Source organism: Scyliorhinus torazame, chromosome 16 (assembly GCF_047496885.1).
Source record: "Scyliorhinus torazame isolate Kashiwa2021f chromosome 16, sScyTor2.1, whole genome shotgun sequence".
NCBI classification, from domain to species: domain Eukaryota; kingdom Metazoa; phylum Chordata; class Chondrichthyes; order Carcharhiniformes; family Scyliorhinidae; genus Scyliorhinus; species Scyliorhinus torazame.
The window spans coordinates 91,750,568-91,769,714 of record NC_092722.1 but is presented as its reverse complement, the minus strand read 5'-3'; the positions used below and the strand labels follow the sequence as shown (position 1 = coordinate 91,769,714).

Genomic DNA, 19,147 nt, shown 5'->3' with positions numbered 1-19,147 from the left:
GTACTGAGGGAGCCCTGCACTGTCAGAGTGTCAGTACTGAGGGAATGTCGCATTATCAGAGAGTTAGTCCTGAGCGAATGCCGGACTGTCGGAGAGTCAGTACTGAGGGAGTGACTCATTGTCAGAGGGTCAGTACTGAGGGCGCGCCGCACTGTTGGAGGGTCAGTACTGAGGGAGTGACACATTGTCAGAGAGTCGGTCCTGAGGGAGCGCCGCACTGTCAGAGGATCAGCACTGAGGGAGTGCCGCACTGTCAGAGGGTCAGTCCTGAGGGAGTGCTGTATTGTCAGAGGGTCAGTCCTAAAAGGGCGCAGCACTAACAGAGGGTCAGTACTGTGGGAACGCCACATTATCAGAGGGTCAGTACTGAGGGATTGCTGCACTGTCGGAGGGTCAGTACTGAGAGTGCTGCATTGTCAGAGGGTCAGTACTGAGGGAGTGCTGCACTGCCAGAGGGTCAGTAATGAGGGAGTGCCACACAGTCAGAGATGCTGCTTTGGGGCGTGATTAATCTGCTAGTTCACTGAAACTGCCGTCAAGCGTGTCGGTTGCTGACCCCCAGGTAGAGGCTGAATATTTCTCGCAGGGTCTGAGTGATTACGAGGCACATCGGGAAACTCATTGTCAGAGCTCATTTGCAGGGCTCTTCGGGATTCTACTCTGAAGAAGCTGCAGACTGACTTTACCTGCGTTTTCCTTGAAGTGACTGTGGGACCAGTTCAGCTGGAGTCCAGGAATCCTTGGGAAAGGGAAAAATGGGAAGAGGAAGGGGATGACATGGGAAAAAAGGTCAAAACACATTCATGGAATTTAAAGTGCAGAAGGAGGCCATTTGGCCCACTGAGTCTGCACCGGCCCTTGGAAAGAGCACCCTACCTAAGCCCACACCTCCACCCTATCCCCTTAACCCCAACTAACATTTTTTGGACACTAAGAGCAATTTAGCATAGCCAATCCACCTAACCTGCACATCTTTGGACTGTGGGGGAAAACCGGAGCACCCGGAGGAAACCCACGCAGACACCGGAAGAACGTGCAGACTCCGCACAGACAGTGACTCAGGCTGGGAATTGAACCTGGGACCCTGGAGCTGTGAAGCAACAGTGCTAACCACAGTGCTACCGTCCAAATCAATACAGCTCAAATTGTCCACATCTCACATCCAGCCCGTTACACAGGAACAAAGAACAAAGAACAATACAGCACAGGAACAGGCCCTTCTGCCCTCCAAGCCTGGGCCGATCACGTGTCCTATCTAGACCAAACGCCTGTATCCTTCTATACCCAGTCTGTTGATGTGCATGTCCAGATAAGTCTTAAAGGTCGCTAACGTATCTGCCTCAACGATCTCACTTGGCAGTGTATTCCAGGCCACCACCACCCTCTGTGTAAAAAACTTCCCCCGATCATCTCCACTGAACCTTTCCCCTCTCTGTCTCTCTAGGGAGAACAATCTCTCCTCCCAGCTAATACACTCCATACCTGGCAACATCCTGGTAAACCTTTTCTGTACTCTCTCCAAAGCCTCCAAGTCCTTCTGGTAGTGCGGTGACCAGAATTGGATACAGTATTCCAAATGTAACCTAACCAACGTTCTATATAACTGTAACATAATTTTCGAACGTTTATACTCGATACCCCGTCCTATGAAGGCAAGCATGCCATATGCTTTCTTTACCACCATTTCCACCTGCTGTCACTTTTAAGGATCTGTGGACCTGCACTCAAATATCTCTCTGTGTCTCTATCTTCCTGATGGTTCTGCCATTTATTTTCCAGCTCCCACCTGAATTGGATCTACCAAAATGCATCACCTCGCATTTGTCCGGGTTGAATTCCATCTGCCATTTCTCTGCCCAATTTTGCAGCCTATCTATATCCTGTTGTATTCTCTAACAATCCTCATCACTAGCCGCAACTCCTGCAATCTTAGTATCATCCGCAAATTTTCTAATCAGGCCCGCTACATTTTCCTCCAAGTCATTTATGTATATTACTAAGAGCAGAGGTCCCAGAACCGATCCCTGCGGAACACCATTAGTGTTACGGGCCATGGTTTAGAGAACACCAAAGTGTATCATGGAGCTAGATTCATAAATAAACCATGTTTATTTATGAAACCAGTTAAAACTTGAGAAACCCACAGTAAACATCTTAACAACTATCAACACCAATCCTCCCCACAGATACAATATTCTATCAGTAAGCCTTTATAACTTTCCAAACAACATCCATAAGACCAAAAGACCCTTTTTACAGAAAGACAGCAGGTTTAAATTCTCTACAGAAACAGGTATTACTTTGAAATCCTCAAATGACCTGGAGACAGTCTTTAGATTACAGAGAGAGATCAATATACAGCTGCTTGCTTTGCCTGCAGCTATTCAGCTCTGAAAACAAAACTAAAACACACTGTAGGTGCCTGCTCAAAAACGAAAGTGAAAGACAGCCAGCCCAGCTCCATCCACACTCTGACATCACTGCAGCTATTTGATAAAAAAATCATTTCTTAAAGGTACATCCACTACAGCTAGTTGATAAACACCCAGTTCTTAAAGGTACTCTCACATGACACCTCCCCCAAGAAAAAAAAATAAACATCAACTTCAAGATGAGTTCTCCCAGTGAGACAGAGAAGACAGCCAGAGTGAGACAGCAAAGAGTGAGTTGGGAATTTGAATCGAGGTGGGAATTCGAAGCTGGGTGGGGAGGAAGTGCTTTTTAGCCCTGGTAAGTGACTGGTCAGTAGTATTTCTGTTTTTCTGTTTCTTTTCATTGGTATATATATATATATATTTTTTTTTTTTCTTCATTGTTTATTTATTTAGTTAAATTTTGGGGGGGGAAATTGAAATTGTTCAAGTTAACCGAAGGTTTAAGACATGGCAGGAGATCTCAGACCCGTGTCATGCTCGTGTGCGATGTGGGAGCTCAGGGACACGTCCACTGTCCCTGGCTCCTTCACGTGCAAGAGGTGTGTCCAGTTGCAGCTCCTGTTAGACCGCTTGACGGCTCTGGAGCTGCGGATGGACTCACTTTGGAGCGTCCGCGATGCTGAGGACGTCGTGGATAGCACGTTTAGCGAGTTGGTCACACCGCAGGTGAAAGGTACTGAGGGAGATAGTAAATGGGTGACCAAAAGACAGAGCAAGAGTAGGAAGGCAATGCAGGTGTCCTCTGCGGTCATCTCCCTGCAAAACAGATATACCGCTTTGGATACTGTTGAGGGAGATGGCTCACCAGGGGAAGGCGGCAGCAGCCAGGTTCATGGCACCGTGGCTGGCTCTGCTGCGCAGCTGGGCAGGAAGAAGAATGGCAGGGCTATAGTGATAGGGGACTCAATTGTAAGGGGAATAGACAGGCGGTTCTGCGGACGAAATCGAGACTCCAGGATGGTATGTTGCCTCCCTGGTGCAAGGGTCAAGGATTCTGGGGGGGGAGGGTGAACAGCCAGCTGTCGTGGTGCACGTAGGCACCAACGACATAGGTAAAAAACGGGACGAGGTCCTACAAGCTGAATTTAGGGAGTTAAACTAAAAAGTAGGACCTCAAAGGTAGTAATGTCAGGATTGTACCAGTGCCACGAGCTAGTCAGAGTAGGAATGTCAGGATAGAGAGGATGAATACGTGGCTCGAGAGATGGTGCAAGAGGGAGGGATTCTAATTCCTGGGACATTGGAACCGATTCTGGGGGAGGTGGGACCAGTACAAACCGGACAGTCTGCACCTGGGCAGGACTGGAACCGATGTCCTAGGGGGGGTGTTTGCTAGAGCTGTTGGGGAGAGTTTAAACTAATGTGGCAGGGGGATGGGAACCGATGCAGGAAGTTGGAAGGTAGTAAAACAGGGACAGAAATAAAAGGCAGTAAGGGGGAAAGTGTAAGGCAGAGAAGCCATAGTCAAAAATCAAAAAGGGCGACAGTACAAGGTACAGTGACTGAGGGGAGCTCAGTGAATAGGACCAGGAATACTAAAAGAAATAAAACGGGAAGTGAAAACATTAATGGTAAGCGATGCGGCAGGTTGTTACAGGAAGATGTGGGTTCGACGACAAGGAAAATTAAGAGAAAGGTTAAGAGGAAATATAACTTAGGAGAGGTTACTGATCGAGGTGTTAAGATTAAGAACAGAGGTAAAAAAGCCAACATAAGTGTACTTTACCTGAATGCTCGTAGTATTCGGAATAAGGTAAATGAGTTGATGGCGCAAATCATTGTGAATGACTATGATTTAGTGGCCATTACTGAAACATGGTTAAAGGATGGTCACGACTGGGAGTTAAATATCCGAGGGTATCAAACTTTTCGGAAGGACAGAGTGGATGGTAAGGGAGGTGGTGTAGCTCTGTTATTGAAGGATGACATCCGGGCAACAGTAAGGGATGACATCGGTGCTATGGAGGATAAGGTTGAATCCATTTGGGTGGAAATCAGGACTAGTAAGGCGAAAAAGTCACTGATAGGAGTAATCTATAGGCCACCAAATAGTAACATTATGGTGGGGCAGGCTATAAACAAAGAAATAACAGATGCATGTAGAAATGGTACAGCAGTTATCATGGGGGATTTTAATCTACATGTTGATTGGTTTAACCAGGTCGGTCAAGGCAGCCTTGAGGAGGAGTTTATAGAATGTATCCGCGATAGTTTCCTCAAACAGTATGTAATGGAACCTACGAGGGAACAAGCGGTCCTAGATCTGGTCCTGTGTAATGAGACAGGATTGATTCAGGATCTCATAGTTAGGGATCCTCTCGGAAGGAGCGATCACAATATGGTGGAATTTAAAATACAGATGGAGGGTGAGAAGGTAAAATCAAGCACTAGTGTTTTGTGCTTAAACAAAGGAGATTACAATGGGATGAGAGAAGAACTAGCTAAGGTAGACTGGGAGCAAAGACTTTATGGTGAAACAGTTGAGGAACAGTGGAGAACCTTCCAAGTGATTTTTCACAGTGCCCAGCAAAGGTTTATACCAACAAAAAGGAAGGACGGTAAAAAGAGGGACAATCGACCGTGGATATCTAAGGAAATAAGGGAGAGTATCAAATTGAAGGAAAAAACATACAAAGTAGCAAAGATCAGTGGGAGACTAGAGGACTGGGAAATCTTTAGGGGGCAACAGAAAGCTACTAAAAAAGCTATAAAGAGTAAGATAGATTATGAGAGTAAACTTGCTCAGAATATAAAAACAGATAGTAAAAGTTTCTACAAATACATAAAACAAAAAAGAGTGGCTAAGGTAAATATTGGTCCTTTAGAGGATGAGAAGGGAGATTTAATAATGGGAGATGAGGAAATGGCTGAGGAACTGAACAGGTTTTTTGGGTCGGTCTTCATAGTGGAAGACACAAATAACATGCCAGTGACTGATGGAAATGAGGCTATGACAGGTGAGGACCTCGAGAGGATTGATATCACCAAGGAGGTAGTGATGGGCAAGCTAATGGGGCTAAAGGTAGACAAGTCTCCTGGCCCTGATGGAATGCATCCCAGAGTGCTAAAAGAGGTGGCTAGGGAAATTGCAAATGCACTAGTGATAATTTACCAAAATTCACTAGACTCTGGGGTGGTCCCGGCGGATTGGAAATTAGCAAACGTGACGCCACTGTTTAAAAAAGGAGGTAGGCAGAAAGTGGGTAATTATAGGCCAGTGAGCTTAACTTCGGTAGTAGGGAAGATGCTGGAATCTATCATCAAGGAAGAAATAGCGAGGCATCTGGATGGAAATTGTCCCATTGGACAGACGCAGCATGGGTTCATAAAGGGCAGGTCGTGCCTAACTAATTTAGTGGAATTTTTTGAGGACATTAACAGTGCGGTAGATAACGGGGAGCCAATGGATGTGGTATATCTGGATTTCCAGAAAGCCTTTGACAAGGTGCCACACAAAAGGTTGTTGCATAAGATAAAGATGCATGGCATTAAGGGGAAAGTAGGAGCATGGATAGAGGATTGGTTAATTAATAGAAAGCAAAGAGTGGGGATTAATGGGTGTTTCTCTGGTTGGCAATCAGTAGCTAGTGGTGTCCCTCAGGGATCAGTGTTGGGCCCACAACTGTTCACAATTTACATAGATGATTTGGAGTTGGGGACCAAGGGCAATGTGTCCAAGTTTGCAGACGACACTAAGATAAGTGGTAAAGCAAAAAGTGCAGAGGATACTGGAAGTCTGCAGAGGGATTTGGACAGGCTAAGTGAATGGGCTAGGGTCTGGCAGATGGAATACAATGTTGACAAATGTGAGGTTATCCATTTTGGTAAGAATAACGGCAAAAGGGATTATTATTTAAATGATAAAATATTAAAACATGCTGCTGTGCAGAGAGACCTGGGTGTGCTCGTGCATGAGTCGCAGAAAGTTGGTTTTCAGGTGCAACAGGTGATTAAAAAGGCAAATGGAATTTTGTCCTTCATTGCTAGAGGGATGGAGTTTAAGACTAGGGAGGTTATGCTGCAATTGTATAAGGTGTTAGTGAGGCCACACCTGGAGTATTGTGTTCAGTTTTGGTCTCCTTACTTGAGAAAGGACGTACTGGCACTGGAGGGTGTGCAGAGGAGATTCACTAGGTTAATCCCAGAGCTGAAGGGGTTGGATTACGAGGAGAGGTTGAGTAGACTGGGACTGTACTCGTTGGAATTTAGAAGGATGAGGGGGGAATCTTATAGAAACATACAAAATTATGAAGGGAATCGATAGGATAGATGCGGGCAGGTTGTTTCCACTGGCGGGTGAAAGCAGAACTAGGGGGCATAGCCTCAAAATAAGGGGAAGAAGATTTAGGACTGAGTTTAGGAGGAACTTCTTCACCCAAAGGGTTGTGAATCTATGGAATTCCTTGCCCAGTGAAGCAGTAGAGGCTCCTTCATTAAATGTTTTTAAGATAAAGATAGATAGTTTTTTGAAGAATAAAGGGATTAAGGGCTATGGTGTTCGGGCCGGAAAGTGGAGCTGAGTCCACAAAAGATCAGCCATGATCTCATTGAATGGCGGAGCAGGCTCGAGGGGCTAGATGGCCTACTCCTGCTCCTAGTTCTTATGTTCTTATGTAAGATGGCCTACTCCTGCTCCTAGTTCTTATGTTCTTATGTAAGATGGTTTAATTTTTCACCTTTTCACTTCCCTTTGAGAAATATTGACAGTGAATATACGTTTTTTTTTAACAAAACAAAACACGCATATATTTATAATAACGTAGTCCATTTCAGTTCTTCTTCCTCCACCGAACCTGCTTCTTTTCATCACATTCGTGACAAAGCATCGGCTATCATGTTTTCTCGTCCTGCCACATGTATTATTTTTAAATGAAATGGCTGTAACAATAAACTCCATCGAAACAGTCTTACATTGTTATTCCGGAAAATCTCCAAAAACGTCAATGGATTATGATCAGTGTATATAATTGTGTCAGACGGATTGCTGGTCACATAAATTTGAAAATCTTGAAAAGCCAGCACCAAGCTCAATGTCTCCTTCTCGATTGTTGAATACTTCTGGTGAGAATTCAATTTCTTTGAGAAATAACCGAAAGGCCGCTCCAGTCCTTCGTCGTCATCTTGTAGAAGCACTGCACCTACGCCCACATCACTCGCATCAACAGCCACTTTGAATGGTTTTGTATAATTTGGGATGGCTAACACAGGAGCAGTGGTTAACACAGCCTTCAGGCAGTCAAATGCCTGTTGACACTCCACTGTCCATTTAAATTTGCTACTCTACATGAGCAAGTCCGTCAGCGGAGCAACCACACTGCTAACATTTGGCACAAATTTCCGGTAGAATGCACTCATGCCAAGAAATCGCATTATTTCCGTTTGTGTCGAGGGCATTGGAAACTCCTCAATAACTTTTGTTTTCACATCCCGTGGGATCCTTCAACCCTGTCCAATTGTATGGCCAAGGAAAGTGACTTGGGCTTTTCCAAATTCACTTTTAGCTAGGTTTACCACCAAAGCCACCTCCTGAAGTCGATGGAATTACTCCGTCAGATGCTTTAAATGTTCTTTCCATGTCTGCCTGAAAATTACCAGATCGTCGATGTATACCGCACAATTGGTAATCCTGAAACAATTTTGTTAGTAAACCGTTGAAATGTGGCTGGTGCGTTTTTCATGCCAAATGGCATAACTTTGAATTGGTATATACTATCTGGAGTCCCAAAAGCTGAAATCTCCTTCATCCTTTCGGATAAAGGTGCCTGCCAGTAACCTTTAAGTAAATCTAGTTTGGAAATAAAACCTGATTGTCCCACTTTCTCAATGCAATCCTCCAAGTGTGGGATAAGATAAGCGTCCGTTCTTGTAACTGCATTAACCCTTCTATAGTCCACACACAACCGCTGGGTACCGTCTGGTTTTGGTACCATCACTATGAGTGAGCTCCATTGGCTGCAACCCACTTCAATAATGCCATTTTTAAGCATACTTTCAATCTCTTTGTTAACCTGTGCCAATTTTAAAGGGTTAAGTCTATATGGATGTTGTTTAATTGGAACAGCATTTCCCACATCCACATCATGTATAGCCATTTTAGTACTTCCCAATTTATCTCCACAAACTTGCCCATGTGAAAATTTCACCTACCACTGGTAACAATACTAAAACTTTATCTCCACAGGCAAAACTACAAACTTTGGATTTCTTGTCCGCTACCCGTTTCATCACATTTTGTGCAACTTTTAAATATTGTCTAGCCAATTCACCTGCTCTGTTTAATCGTTCCCTAAAATTTGACAGGTAATCCAATAATGTAAGTTCCGGTTTCTCACTCACCAATTTTTCCTTAATCAATTTAAGTGGTCCTCTTACCTCATGACCAAAAATTAGTTCAAAAGGACAGAATTTGGTAGACTCATTAGGTGCATCCCTATTTGCAAACAGTACGAATGGAATTCCTTTATCCCAATCCTCTGGATAATCTCGACAATGAGCCCTCAACATTGTATTTAATGTCTGATGCCACCTTCCTAATGCTCCCTGCGATTCTGGATAGTACGCAGTTGATTTAAATTGTTTTATTCCTGAGCTATCGATACCTTCTTTGAATAACTTTGAAGTAAAATTTGATCTTTGGGCTGATTGTATTTCTGTGGGTAGTCCATTTCTTGCAAAGAATTTAAGTAACTCCTCCACAATCTTTTTAGCTGTAATATTATGCACTGGAATGGCTCCTGGAAATCTGGTAGACACATCCATTATCGTCAAAAGATATTGATTCCCACTTTTTGTTTTAGGAAACGGTCCTACGCAATCAATTAGGATCCTTGTAAAACGTTCCTCAATTGCTGGAATGGGTATTAGGGTTGCTGGTTTTAATACTGCTTGAGGTTTCCCTATTACTTGACATGTGTGAAATGATCGACAAAATTTAACTACATTTGGATGTAGTCCAGGCCAATAAAAATGTTTTTGTATTTTAGCTTGAGTTTTCCTTATTCACAAATGACCTCCCACTGGTACCTCATGTGCAACTCGCAACACCTCCTTTCTATACCCGACTGGCAATAGTACTTGATGAACTTCTGTCCATCTTTCATCCGCCTGTAAAGGTCTCCATTTTTTTCATCAAGATATCACTTTTACGGTAATAACACTCTGGTATACATTCAGATTCCTCTTCCGTGTATGCTCTCTGATACATCCATTTTATTTCTACATCTTTCTGTTGTAACTCCGCCAAATTTCTTGAACTAAAAATATCCACCTCATCCTCCACCTGCTCTTGTTCTTTTTCAACCATTTGATCAAAAATTGTTTCTGATAATTGCACTTGAACGTCACCATCACTCTTTGATTTCTCCTCTTGTCTTAACCTGTAACTTTGCGACCTTGTTACTACACAATCTGGAAAAATCCCAGGATATTCGTCCATCAACACTTCAGTTGTCTGATTTTCCACTGGCTTATGAACCACAGTAGGCATCACTCCCACATGCGATTCAGCTATATCATGACCCAAGATAAACTGTATTCCTGGACAAGATAGTTTCTCTATTACTCCTACTACCACTTCACCACTCTTCACTGGACATTCCAATCTTACCTTATATAATGGAACACTACTCCTCTCACCCTGAATTCCACATATTACCACCTTTTCTGGCAACATTCTTCCCAAACTCCATCACTCCTCATCTCTTACCATTAAAGATTGACTAGCTCCGCGGTTGCGGCGATGACCAGCTAAGCCGCATGTTTCGGCGGCTCCAGCTCCAACGGACCTTCGGGCTCTTTTAAGAGTCCCAACGGGAAATTTTTCGGCGACGAAACCCGGTGTGGGGTGAGTGAATAGGGAGTCCCCCCCCCCCAACGAAAGAGGAAAATATCGGCGGCGGCGGCTGCAGCGCGAGGAATCTTCGACGAAAGGGACAGCAAGGGAGAAGACACAAGATGGCGGCGGAGAAAGCCCAGGCGACATGGGGGCCCGAGCAAGACGAATCCCTGAGACGGTGTGTGGAGCTACTAAAGAGGGAGGTGCTGACCCCGATGCTACAGGCAATTGAGGGGCTCAAGGAGGCACAAAGGACCCAGGAGACAGAGCTCCGCGTGGTGGAGCAGAAGGTGACGGATAATGAGGACAAGATCCTGGGCCTGGCGGTCAAAACACAGATGCACGAGGCACTCCATAAAAAGTGCATTGAAAGGATTGAGGCCCTAGAAAACAGAGCGCGAAGGAAGAACCTTCGGATACTGGGTCTCCCTGAGGGAGTGGAAGGAGCGGACTGTGGAGCTTATGTAAGTACGATGCTAAGCTCATTGATGGGAGCTGAGGCCCCTACGGGCCCCTTGGAGGTGGAGTGGGCACATCGGATCCCGGCGAGAAGACCAAAAGCGGGAGAACCACCCAGGGCGACAATCGTGCGATTTCACCGCCTTAAAGATAGAGAAGAGGTCCTGAGATGGGCTAAAAAGGTGCGGAGTAGCAGATGAGAGAATGCGGTGGTACGGGTGTACCAGGATTGGAGTGCGGAGGTGGCGAGAAGGAGGGCGAGTTTTAACCGAGCCAAGGAGGTGTTACACAAAAAGAAGGTGAAGTTCGGGATGCTGCAGCCGGCACGACTATGGGTCACGTATCAGGAGAGACACCATTATTTCGATACGGCGGAAGAAGCATGGACCTTTATTAAAGAGGAGAAATTGGATCGGAACTGAGGGACTGAGACTGTAGGGAATGTTATTGTTATTGTTATGGTTGATGTAAATAGAGAAGTAAATTGGGATGGGGGGAGACACTAGGAAATGTGGGCGCCAGTGAGGGGGGAAAGAAGGGACATAGGCGGAGAATGAGGAATGGGAGGGGGAGAGGAAAGGGAGCTGCGCCACAAGAGGCGGGTCAGATAAAGGGATGTTCCCGCGCCAGAAAGATTATGGCGGGAAGACAGGCGCAAGGCGGATGGGAGTTCCCCACACGGGGGGGGTCAAGGAGTGAGCAGGAGTAGCCGGGGTCAGTTGAAGTCAGCTGACTTGCGGAAGTAATATGGGGGGAGCAATCACGCTGGAAAGGGATCTAGCAGGGGGGACGGGGGGGGGGGGGGGGGGACACGACAACTGGGTTGCTGCTGCGGAAATCAAAAAGGAAATGGCTAAAGAGTGGGTGGACGGGGATGGAAAGCGACGCCTGGGGAGCGAGTGGGAGCGCGGAGGCGGGATATGGGACTGGCCTAGAGAAGGTGATGGCTAGTCGACACGGGAGGGGGGCAGGTAGCCCCCTAGTGAGGCTGATCATGTGGAACGTGAGAGGCCTGAATGGACCGATTAAAAGGGCCCTAGTGCTCGCGCACTTGAAAGGACTAAGGGCAGACGTGGTTATGCTCCAAGAGAAGCACCTGAAGGTGGCGGACCAAGTTAGGTTAAGGAAAGGATGGGTGGGACAGGTGTTCCACTCAGGACTAGATGCAAAGAATAGAGGGGTGGCCATATTGGTGGGGAAACGGGTAGCATTTGAAGCAAAGAACATCGTAGCAGATAGCAGAGGTAGATATGTAATGGTGAGTGGCAGGCTGGAGGGAATGGAGGTAGTGTTGGTTAATGTATATGCCCCGAATTGGGACGATGCGGGATTTATGAGACGGATGTTGGGTCGTATACCGGACCTGGAGGTAGGAAACTTGATATTGGGAGGAGACTTCAATACCGTGCTGGACCCAGGGTTAGATAGATCCAGATCAAAGACCGGAAGAAGGCCGGCAGCGGCCAAGGTGCTCAAGGGGTTTATGGACCAAATGGGGGGAGTGGATCCATGGCGATTTCTTAGACCGAGGGCCAGGGAGTTCTCCTTCTTCTCCCATGTCCATAAAGTGTACTCCCGGATAGATTTTTTTGTTCTGGGAAGGTCATTGATCTCAAGGGTGGAAGAAGCTGAGTATTCAGCCATAGCGGTTTCGGACCATGCCCCACACTGGGTGGACCTGGAACTAGGAGAGGAAAGGGAGCAGAGAGCACTCTGGCGATTAGATGTGGGATTGATGGCGGACGAGGGAGTGTGTGGAAGAGTGCGGGGGTGTATTGAGAGGTATCTGGAGGTCAATGACGACGGGGAGGTCCGTGTGGGAGCGGTATGGGAAGCACTAAAAGCGGTGGTCAGAGGAGAGCTGATCTCCATTGGGGCCCACAAAAGGAAAACAGAGTCCAAGAAAAGGGAAAGATTACTGGGGGAGATTTTAAGGGTGGACAGGGAATTTGCAGAGACCCCGGAGGAGGAACTGTACAGGGAGAGGAGACGACTCCAGACGGAGTTTGACCTCTTGACCACCAGAAAGGCGGAGGTGCTGTGGAGGAAGCCACAGGGGAGGAGGTATGAATATGGGGAAAAGGCTAGTCGCCTGCTGGCTCATCAGCTGCGAAAGAGGACAGCGGCGAGGGAGATAGGGGGAATTAGAGACGAAAAGGGAGCCACGGTGTGAAGAGCAGGGAAGATAAACGAGGTGTTCAAGACCTTTTATGAGGGACTGTATAGGTCCCAACCCTCAGAGGGAGAGGAGGGGATGCGGCAGTTCCTGGATCAATTGAGGTTCCCGAGGGTGGAGGAGCAGGAGGTGGAAGGCCTGGGGGCACCGATTGGGGTGGACGAGGTTATTAAGGGGCTGGGGAACATGCAAGCAGGGAAGGCTCCGGGACCAGACGGGTTCCCGGTGGAATTTTATAGAAAATACGTGGACTTGTTGGCCCCGTTGTTGGTGAGGACGTTCAATGAGGCCAGGGAAGGAGGGACTTTACCCCCGACAATGTCGGAGGCGACGATATCGCTAATTCTGAAGAGGGATAAAGATCCGTTGCAGTGCGGGTCCTATAGACCTATTTCATTATTGAATGTGGACGCCAAATTGCTGGCAAAGGTACTGGCATCGAGGATAGAGGACTGTGTCCCGGGGGTGGTGCACGAAGACCAGACAGGGTTCGTAAAGGGGAGACAACTGAATGTCAACGTGCGACGACTATTAGGGGTGATAATGATGCCCCCAGTGGAGAAGGAGGCAGAGATAGTGGCGGCAATGGATGCAGAGAAGGCATTTGATAGGGTGGAGTGGGAGTACTTATGGGAGGTGTTAAGGAGGTTTGGGTTCGGGAACGGGTTTATTAGCTGGGTCAAACTTCTTTATGGGGCCCCAACGGCAAGTGTAGTCACGGGTCGGCAAAGATCGGAGTATTTCCGACTATATAGGGGAACAAGATAGGGATGCCCGCTATCTCCACTGTTGTTCGCGTTGGCAATTGAACCTCTGGCCATGGCGTTGAGAGACTCCAGGAAATGGAGAGGGGTGATTAGAGGGGGAGAAGAACACCGAGTCTCGCTATACGCGGATGACCTACTGTTGTATGTGTCGGACCCAGCGGGGGGGATGATAGAGGTCATGCAGATATTGAGGGAGTTCGGAGATTTCTCCGGATATAGGCTTAACATGGGGAAGAGTGAACTATTCGTGATACACCCAGGGGACCAGACTAGAGAGATAGAAGGCCTGCCTCTAAGGAAAGTGGAAAGAAACTTCCGATACCTGGGGATTCAGATCGCTAGGAGCTGGGGAACCTTACACAGACTTAATCTGACACGGCTGGTAGAACAAATGGAGGAGGACTTCAAGAGGTGGGACATGCAGCCTCTGTCGTTGGCGGGCAGAGTGCAGGCAATTAAGATGATGGTCCTCCCGAGGTTCTTATTTGTATTTCAATGTCTCCCTATACTAATCACTAAGACCTTTTTTTAAAAAATAGACAGGAGCATCACGAGCTTCGTGTGGGCAGGGAAAGTCCCGAGGGTAAGGAGGGGGTTCTTACAACGTAGCAGGGACAGAGGAGGATTGGCGCTACCGAATTTGGGCGACTACTATTGGGCCGCCAATGTGGCGATGATTCGTAAATGGATGATGGAGGGAGAGGGAGCGGCGTGGAAAAGACTGGAGAGAAAGTCCTGTAAAGGGACGAGCTTAGAGGCGCTGGTGACGGCGCCGCTACCGCTCTCACCAAAAAGGTTTACCACGAACCCGGTGGTGGCGGCAACATTGAATATTTGGAGACAATGGAGGCGACAGAGGGGTGTGCGGGGAGCCCTGGTGGGGTCCCCAATCAGGAACAACCATAGGTTTGCCCCAGGAAGAATGGATGGAGGATTTCAGAGCTGGCACCAGTTGGGAATTAGGAGGATGGGCGATTTATTTATAGATGGGACGTTTGCGAGCTTGGGAGCATTGGAGGAAAAGTATAAGTTGCCCCGGGGAAACTTCCTTAGATATATGCAGGTGAGGGCGTTCACAAGACAACAGGTGAGGGAATTTCCGCTGCTCCCGGCACAGGGGATTCAGGACAGAGTGCTTTCGGGGGTGTGGGTCGGAGAGGGCAAGGTGTCAGAGATATACCGAGAGATGAGGGAAGAGGGGGAGGAGTTGGTGGGCGAATTAAAAGGAAAGTGGGAAGAAGAGCTAGGGGAGGAGATAGAGGAGGGTATGTGGGCTGATGCCCTAAGCAGGGTAAATTCCTCTTCCTCGTGCGCCAGGCTTAGCCTGATTCAATTCAAGGTGCTACATAGAGCACACATAACGGGAGAAAGACTGAGCAGGTTCTTCGGAGTGGAGGAAAAGTGTGGGAGGTGCGGTGGAAGCCCGGCAAACCACGCACATATGTTTTGGTCGTGCCCGGCACTGGAGGGGTATTGGAAGGGAGTGACGGGAGTGATTTCCAAGGTGGTGAAGGCCCGGGTCAAACCAGGCTGGGGGCTAGCTTTATTTGGATTTGCGGATGAGCCGGGAGTGCAGGAGGCGAAAGAGGCCGACGTTGTGGCCTTTGCGTCCCTAGTAGCCCGGCGTAGGATTCTACTCATGTGGAAGGAGGCGAAACCCCCCCGGACTGGAGGCCTGGGTAAACGATATGGCGGGGTTCATAAAATTGGAGCAGATAAAGTTTGCGCTGAGAGGATCGGCTCAAGGGCTCACCAGGCGGTGGCAACCATTCCTCGACTACCTAGGGGAATGTTAGAGGGAAGACAGATGACCAGCAGCAGCAACCCAGGGGGAAGGGGGGGGGGTGGAAAGTTTTAGTTTATGTTAAACGATTAGATTACCATGTTGATTAGCCATTTGTTTATTGTTAAATTTTCTTTACTGTTATGTTTGATTTGTAAAGGGTAAAAATTGTGATCGAAACATTTTCAATAAAATATATATTTTTAAAAAAAGATTGACTAGCTCCCGTATCTCTTAAAATTGTGACTTCTTTACCTGCTCCTCCTGATACACATGAGTAAACTTTACCCACACATGTAAATTATTTAAAAAGATCTGGCACCTTCGTATCAATCACCTCTTGATCAGGCTGTGCAATATTTTGCACCTCCTCCACTTCACTTGGGCTTTCCTTTACCACTTTAACAAACCCCACTGTCTTATCCTGTTTTACCACATCAGCCTTCCCAGTGCGTTCCTTCAACCACCAACACTGTGACTTTACATGACCTAGTTTATTACATTGAAAACATTTGAAACTTTTCATTTTTTTTTACATCCTCCTGGATTTCTTTTTTAGTCTGAGGTACACTCCCCTTATTATCTCCCATCAGATCACCTTTACCTTTACCACTTGAGTATTTCTCATGTCCCCAGTTTCTATCCCTCACCGGCTGAAACTGATGTTGGAAACCAAGCTTTGATTTATGAACTAATTCATAATCATCTGCCATTTAAGCTGCTAATCTCGCAGTTTTAACCCTCTGCTCTTCCGCATGGGTTCTCACTACATCAGGAATTGAATTTTTAAACTCTTCCTAATGTATAATTTCTCTGACAGCTTCATACGTTTGGTCTATTTTCAAAGCCCTTATCCATCTATCAAAATTACTCTGTTTGATCCTTTCAAACTCCACGTATGTTTGACCAAATTCTTTACTTAAATTTCTAAACCTTTGTCTGTAGGCTTCAGGCATTAGTTCATATGCACCTAAGATGGATTTTTTCACCTCCTCATACGTCCCAGATACCTCCTCTGGTAGTGATGCAAACACGTCACTCGCCCTACCTACCAGCTTTGTTTGAATCAGTAAGACCCACATGTCCCGTGGCCAGTTCATTTGTTTAGCCACCTTCTCAAATGAAATGAAAAAGGCTTCCACCTCCTTCTCGTCAAACCTTGGCAACGCTGGGACATATTTAAATAGATCCCCACCAAGCCTTCGACTATGACGTTCTTTCTCACTATCCTCATCACTATCATCCAATTGTACGTTTCCCTTTACGTCTGCCAATTTTAACTGACCGCCATGTTTCATGGCCATTTTCTGAAGTTCAAACACTCTCTCTTTATCTTTTTCCCTGATCTGTATCTCCCTTTCTCTTTCTTTTTGTTCTGCTCAGGCTATACTTTCTTTCTCCTTTCTTCTCTCTTCTTTTCTTTTTCCTCTCTCTCTCTTTCGTATTCAAGCAGCTTTAATTCTTTCTCATGGTCAATTTGTTTAAATTGTAACTGAATTTTTGCCATTTCCAATGAGTCAAACTGTATCCCAGACAACTTTAAATGCATAGCCACTGCCATAATTACCTCGTCTTTTCGCATTTTGTCAGGTAATGTTAATTGCAATGTTTTTGAAGATCTAACAGTCTGCTTTTAGTCTCTGACCGTAAGGTACTGCGTGTGACCATCTCCACCCCCTAAAAATTCAGAGCCTCTGAAACAGCCATTGTCCACAACACATTCCCTACTTAAACTGGAATACCACACCTGAAAAGCAACCACAATATGCTCACCCCTCACTGTCACTATCCAATAGAAATGAAATGAAATGAAAATGAAAATCGCTTATTGTCACAAGTAGGCTTCAAATGAAGTTACTGTGAAAAGCCCCTAGTTGCCACATTCCGGCGCCTGTTCGGGGAGGCTGGTACGGGAATTGAACCGTGCTGCTGGCCTGCCTTGGTCTGCTTTCAAAGCCAGCGATTTAGCCTTGTGCTAAACCAGCCCCTAGATAGACTTTTATCCCCCTCGAGCCCCCAATTTGTTATGGGGCAGGGTTTAGAGAACCCCAAAGATGCTGAGATGTTCACTGTATGTCCCAAAAGGTTAACTTGAGTTCATAGAATAAACATGGTTTTGCTTTAAAAGAATACTTTTCCATTTCTGCTGTACCACACCTGTAGATTGGGCCGTGTGCTCCCCATACCACAATCTATTAAAAGTTGTGGGTCAGGTGAACTCCATGACACACTTTGGGGTTCCCTAAACCCTGGCCCATAACAATCTTAGCAACCATTAATTCAAATACAACCCTCAAAGAATACAACACTAAGTAATCCTTAATAAATTCCCAAACAACACTCAGAAGACAAAAGAAACACCTTTTAACAGAAGCACATCAGGTTTAAGTTCACTACTGAGAACATTTATAATTCTGAATTCACCAAATGATCAAGAGATAGTCCTTTCACGGCAGAGAAAACAACAGAACACCTGCTTTGTCTGGCTTCAGCTCCAACCCTTAAACAAAATCAAAAAAACACACACACCCAAGCCTTTCTCTAAGTGAAACTAAAAGCTGACAGACAGCCCAGCTCCACCCACAGTATGGCATCACTGCAGTAATAAACACCCGTTTCTTAAAGGTACTCTCACATGACAACTCCCATATGACCTCCCACTGGTACATCATGTGCTACTCGCAACATCTCCTTTCTATACCCTCCCGGCAATACTACTTATAGAACAATAGAACATTACAGTGCAGTACAGGCCCTTCGGCCCTCGATGTTGCACCAACCTGTGAAACCAATCTCAAGCCCAACTACACTATTCCCTTATCATCCATATGTCTATCCAATGACCATTTGAATGCCCTTAATGTTGGCGAGTCCACTACTGTTGCAGGCAGGTCATTGCACGCCCCTACTACTCTCTGAATAAAGAACCTACCTCTGACATCTGTCCTATATCTATCTCAACTCAATTTAAAGCTATGTCCCCTCGTGCTAGCCATCACCATCCGAGGAAAAAGGCTCTCACTGTCTACCCTATCAAATCTTCTGATCATCTTGTATGCCTTTATTAAGTCACCTCTTAACCTTCTTCTCTCTAACGAAAACAGCCTCAAGTCCCTCAGCCTTTCCTCATAAGATTTTCCCTTCATACCAGGCAACATCCTGGGAAATCTCCTCTACACCCTTTCCAATGCTTCCACATCCATCCTATAATGCAGCGACCAGAACTGCACGCAATACTCCAAATGCGGCCGCACCAGAGTTTTGTACAGCTGAAACATGACCTCATGGTTCCGAAACTCAATCCTTCTACCAATAAAAGCTTACACACCGTACGCCTTCTTAACAACCCTATCAACCTGGGTGGCAACTTTCAGGGATCTATGTACATGGACACCGAGATCTCTCTGCTCATCCACACTACCAAGAATATTACCATTAGCCCAGTACTCTGTATTCCTGTTACTCCTTCCAAAATGAATCACCTCACACTTTTCTGCATTAAACTCCATTTGTCACTTCTCAGCCCAGCTCTGCAGCTTATCTATGTCCCTCTGTAACCTGCAATATCCTTCCGCACTGTCCACAACTCCACCAACTTTAGTGTCATCCGCAAATTTACTCACCCATCCTTCTACGCCCTCCTCCAGGTCATTTATAAAAAGAACAAACAGCAGTGGCCCCAAAACAGATCCT

At 46.3% G+C, this 19,147-nt stretch overlaps 1 protein-coding gene across 1 annotated transcript in view; it reads right to left on the bottom strand.

The window, feature by feature from the left end:
• Window positions 1-19,147, bottom strand: part of LOC140392279 (prolyl 3-hydroxylase 1-like) — a 158,670-nt gene that overhangs the window by 77,433 nt on the left and 62,090 nt on the right. The window contains exon 7 of the mRNA XM_072477596.1: window positions 687-739. Coding sequence (XP_072333697.1) covers window positions 687-739 — 53 coding nt within the window. The remainder of the gene's footprint in view (window positions 1-686; window positions 740-19,147) is intronic.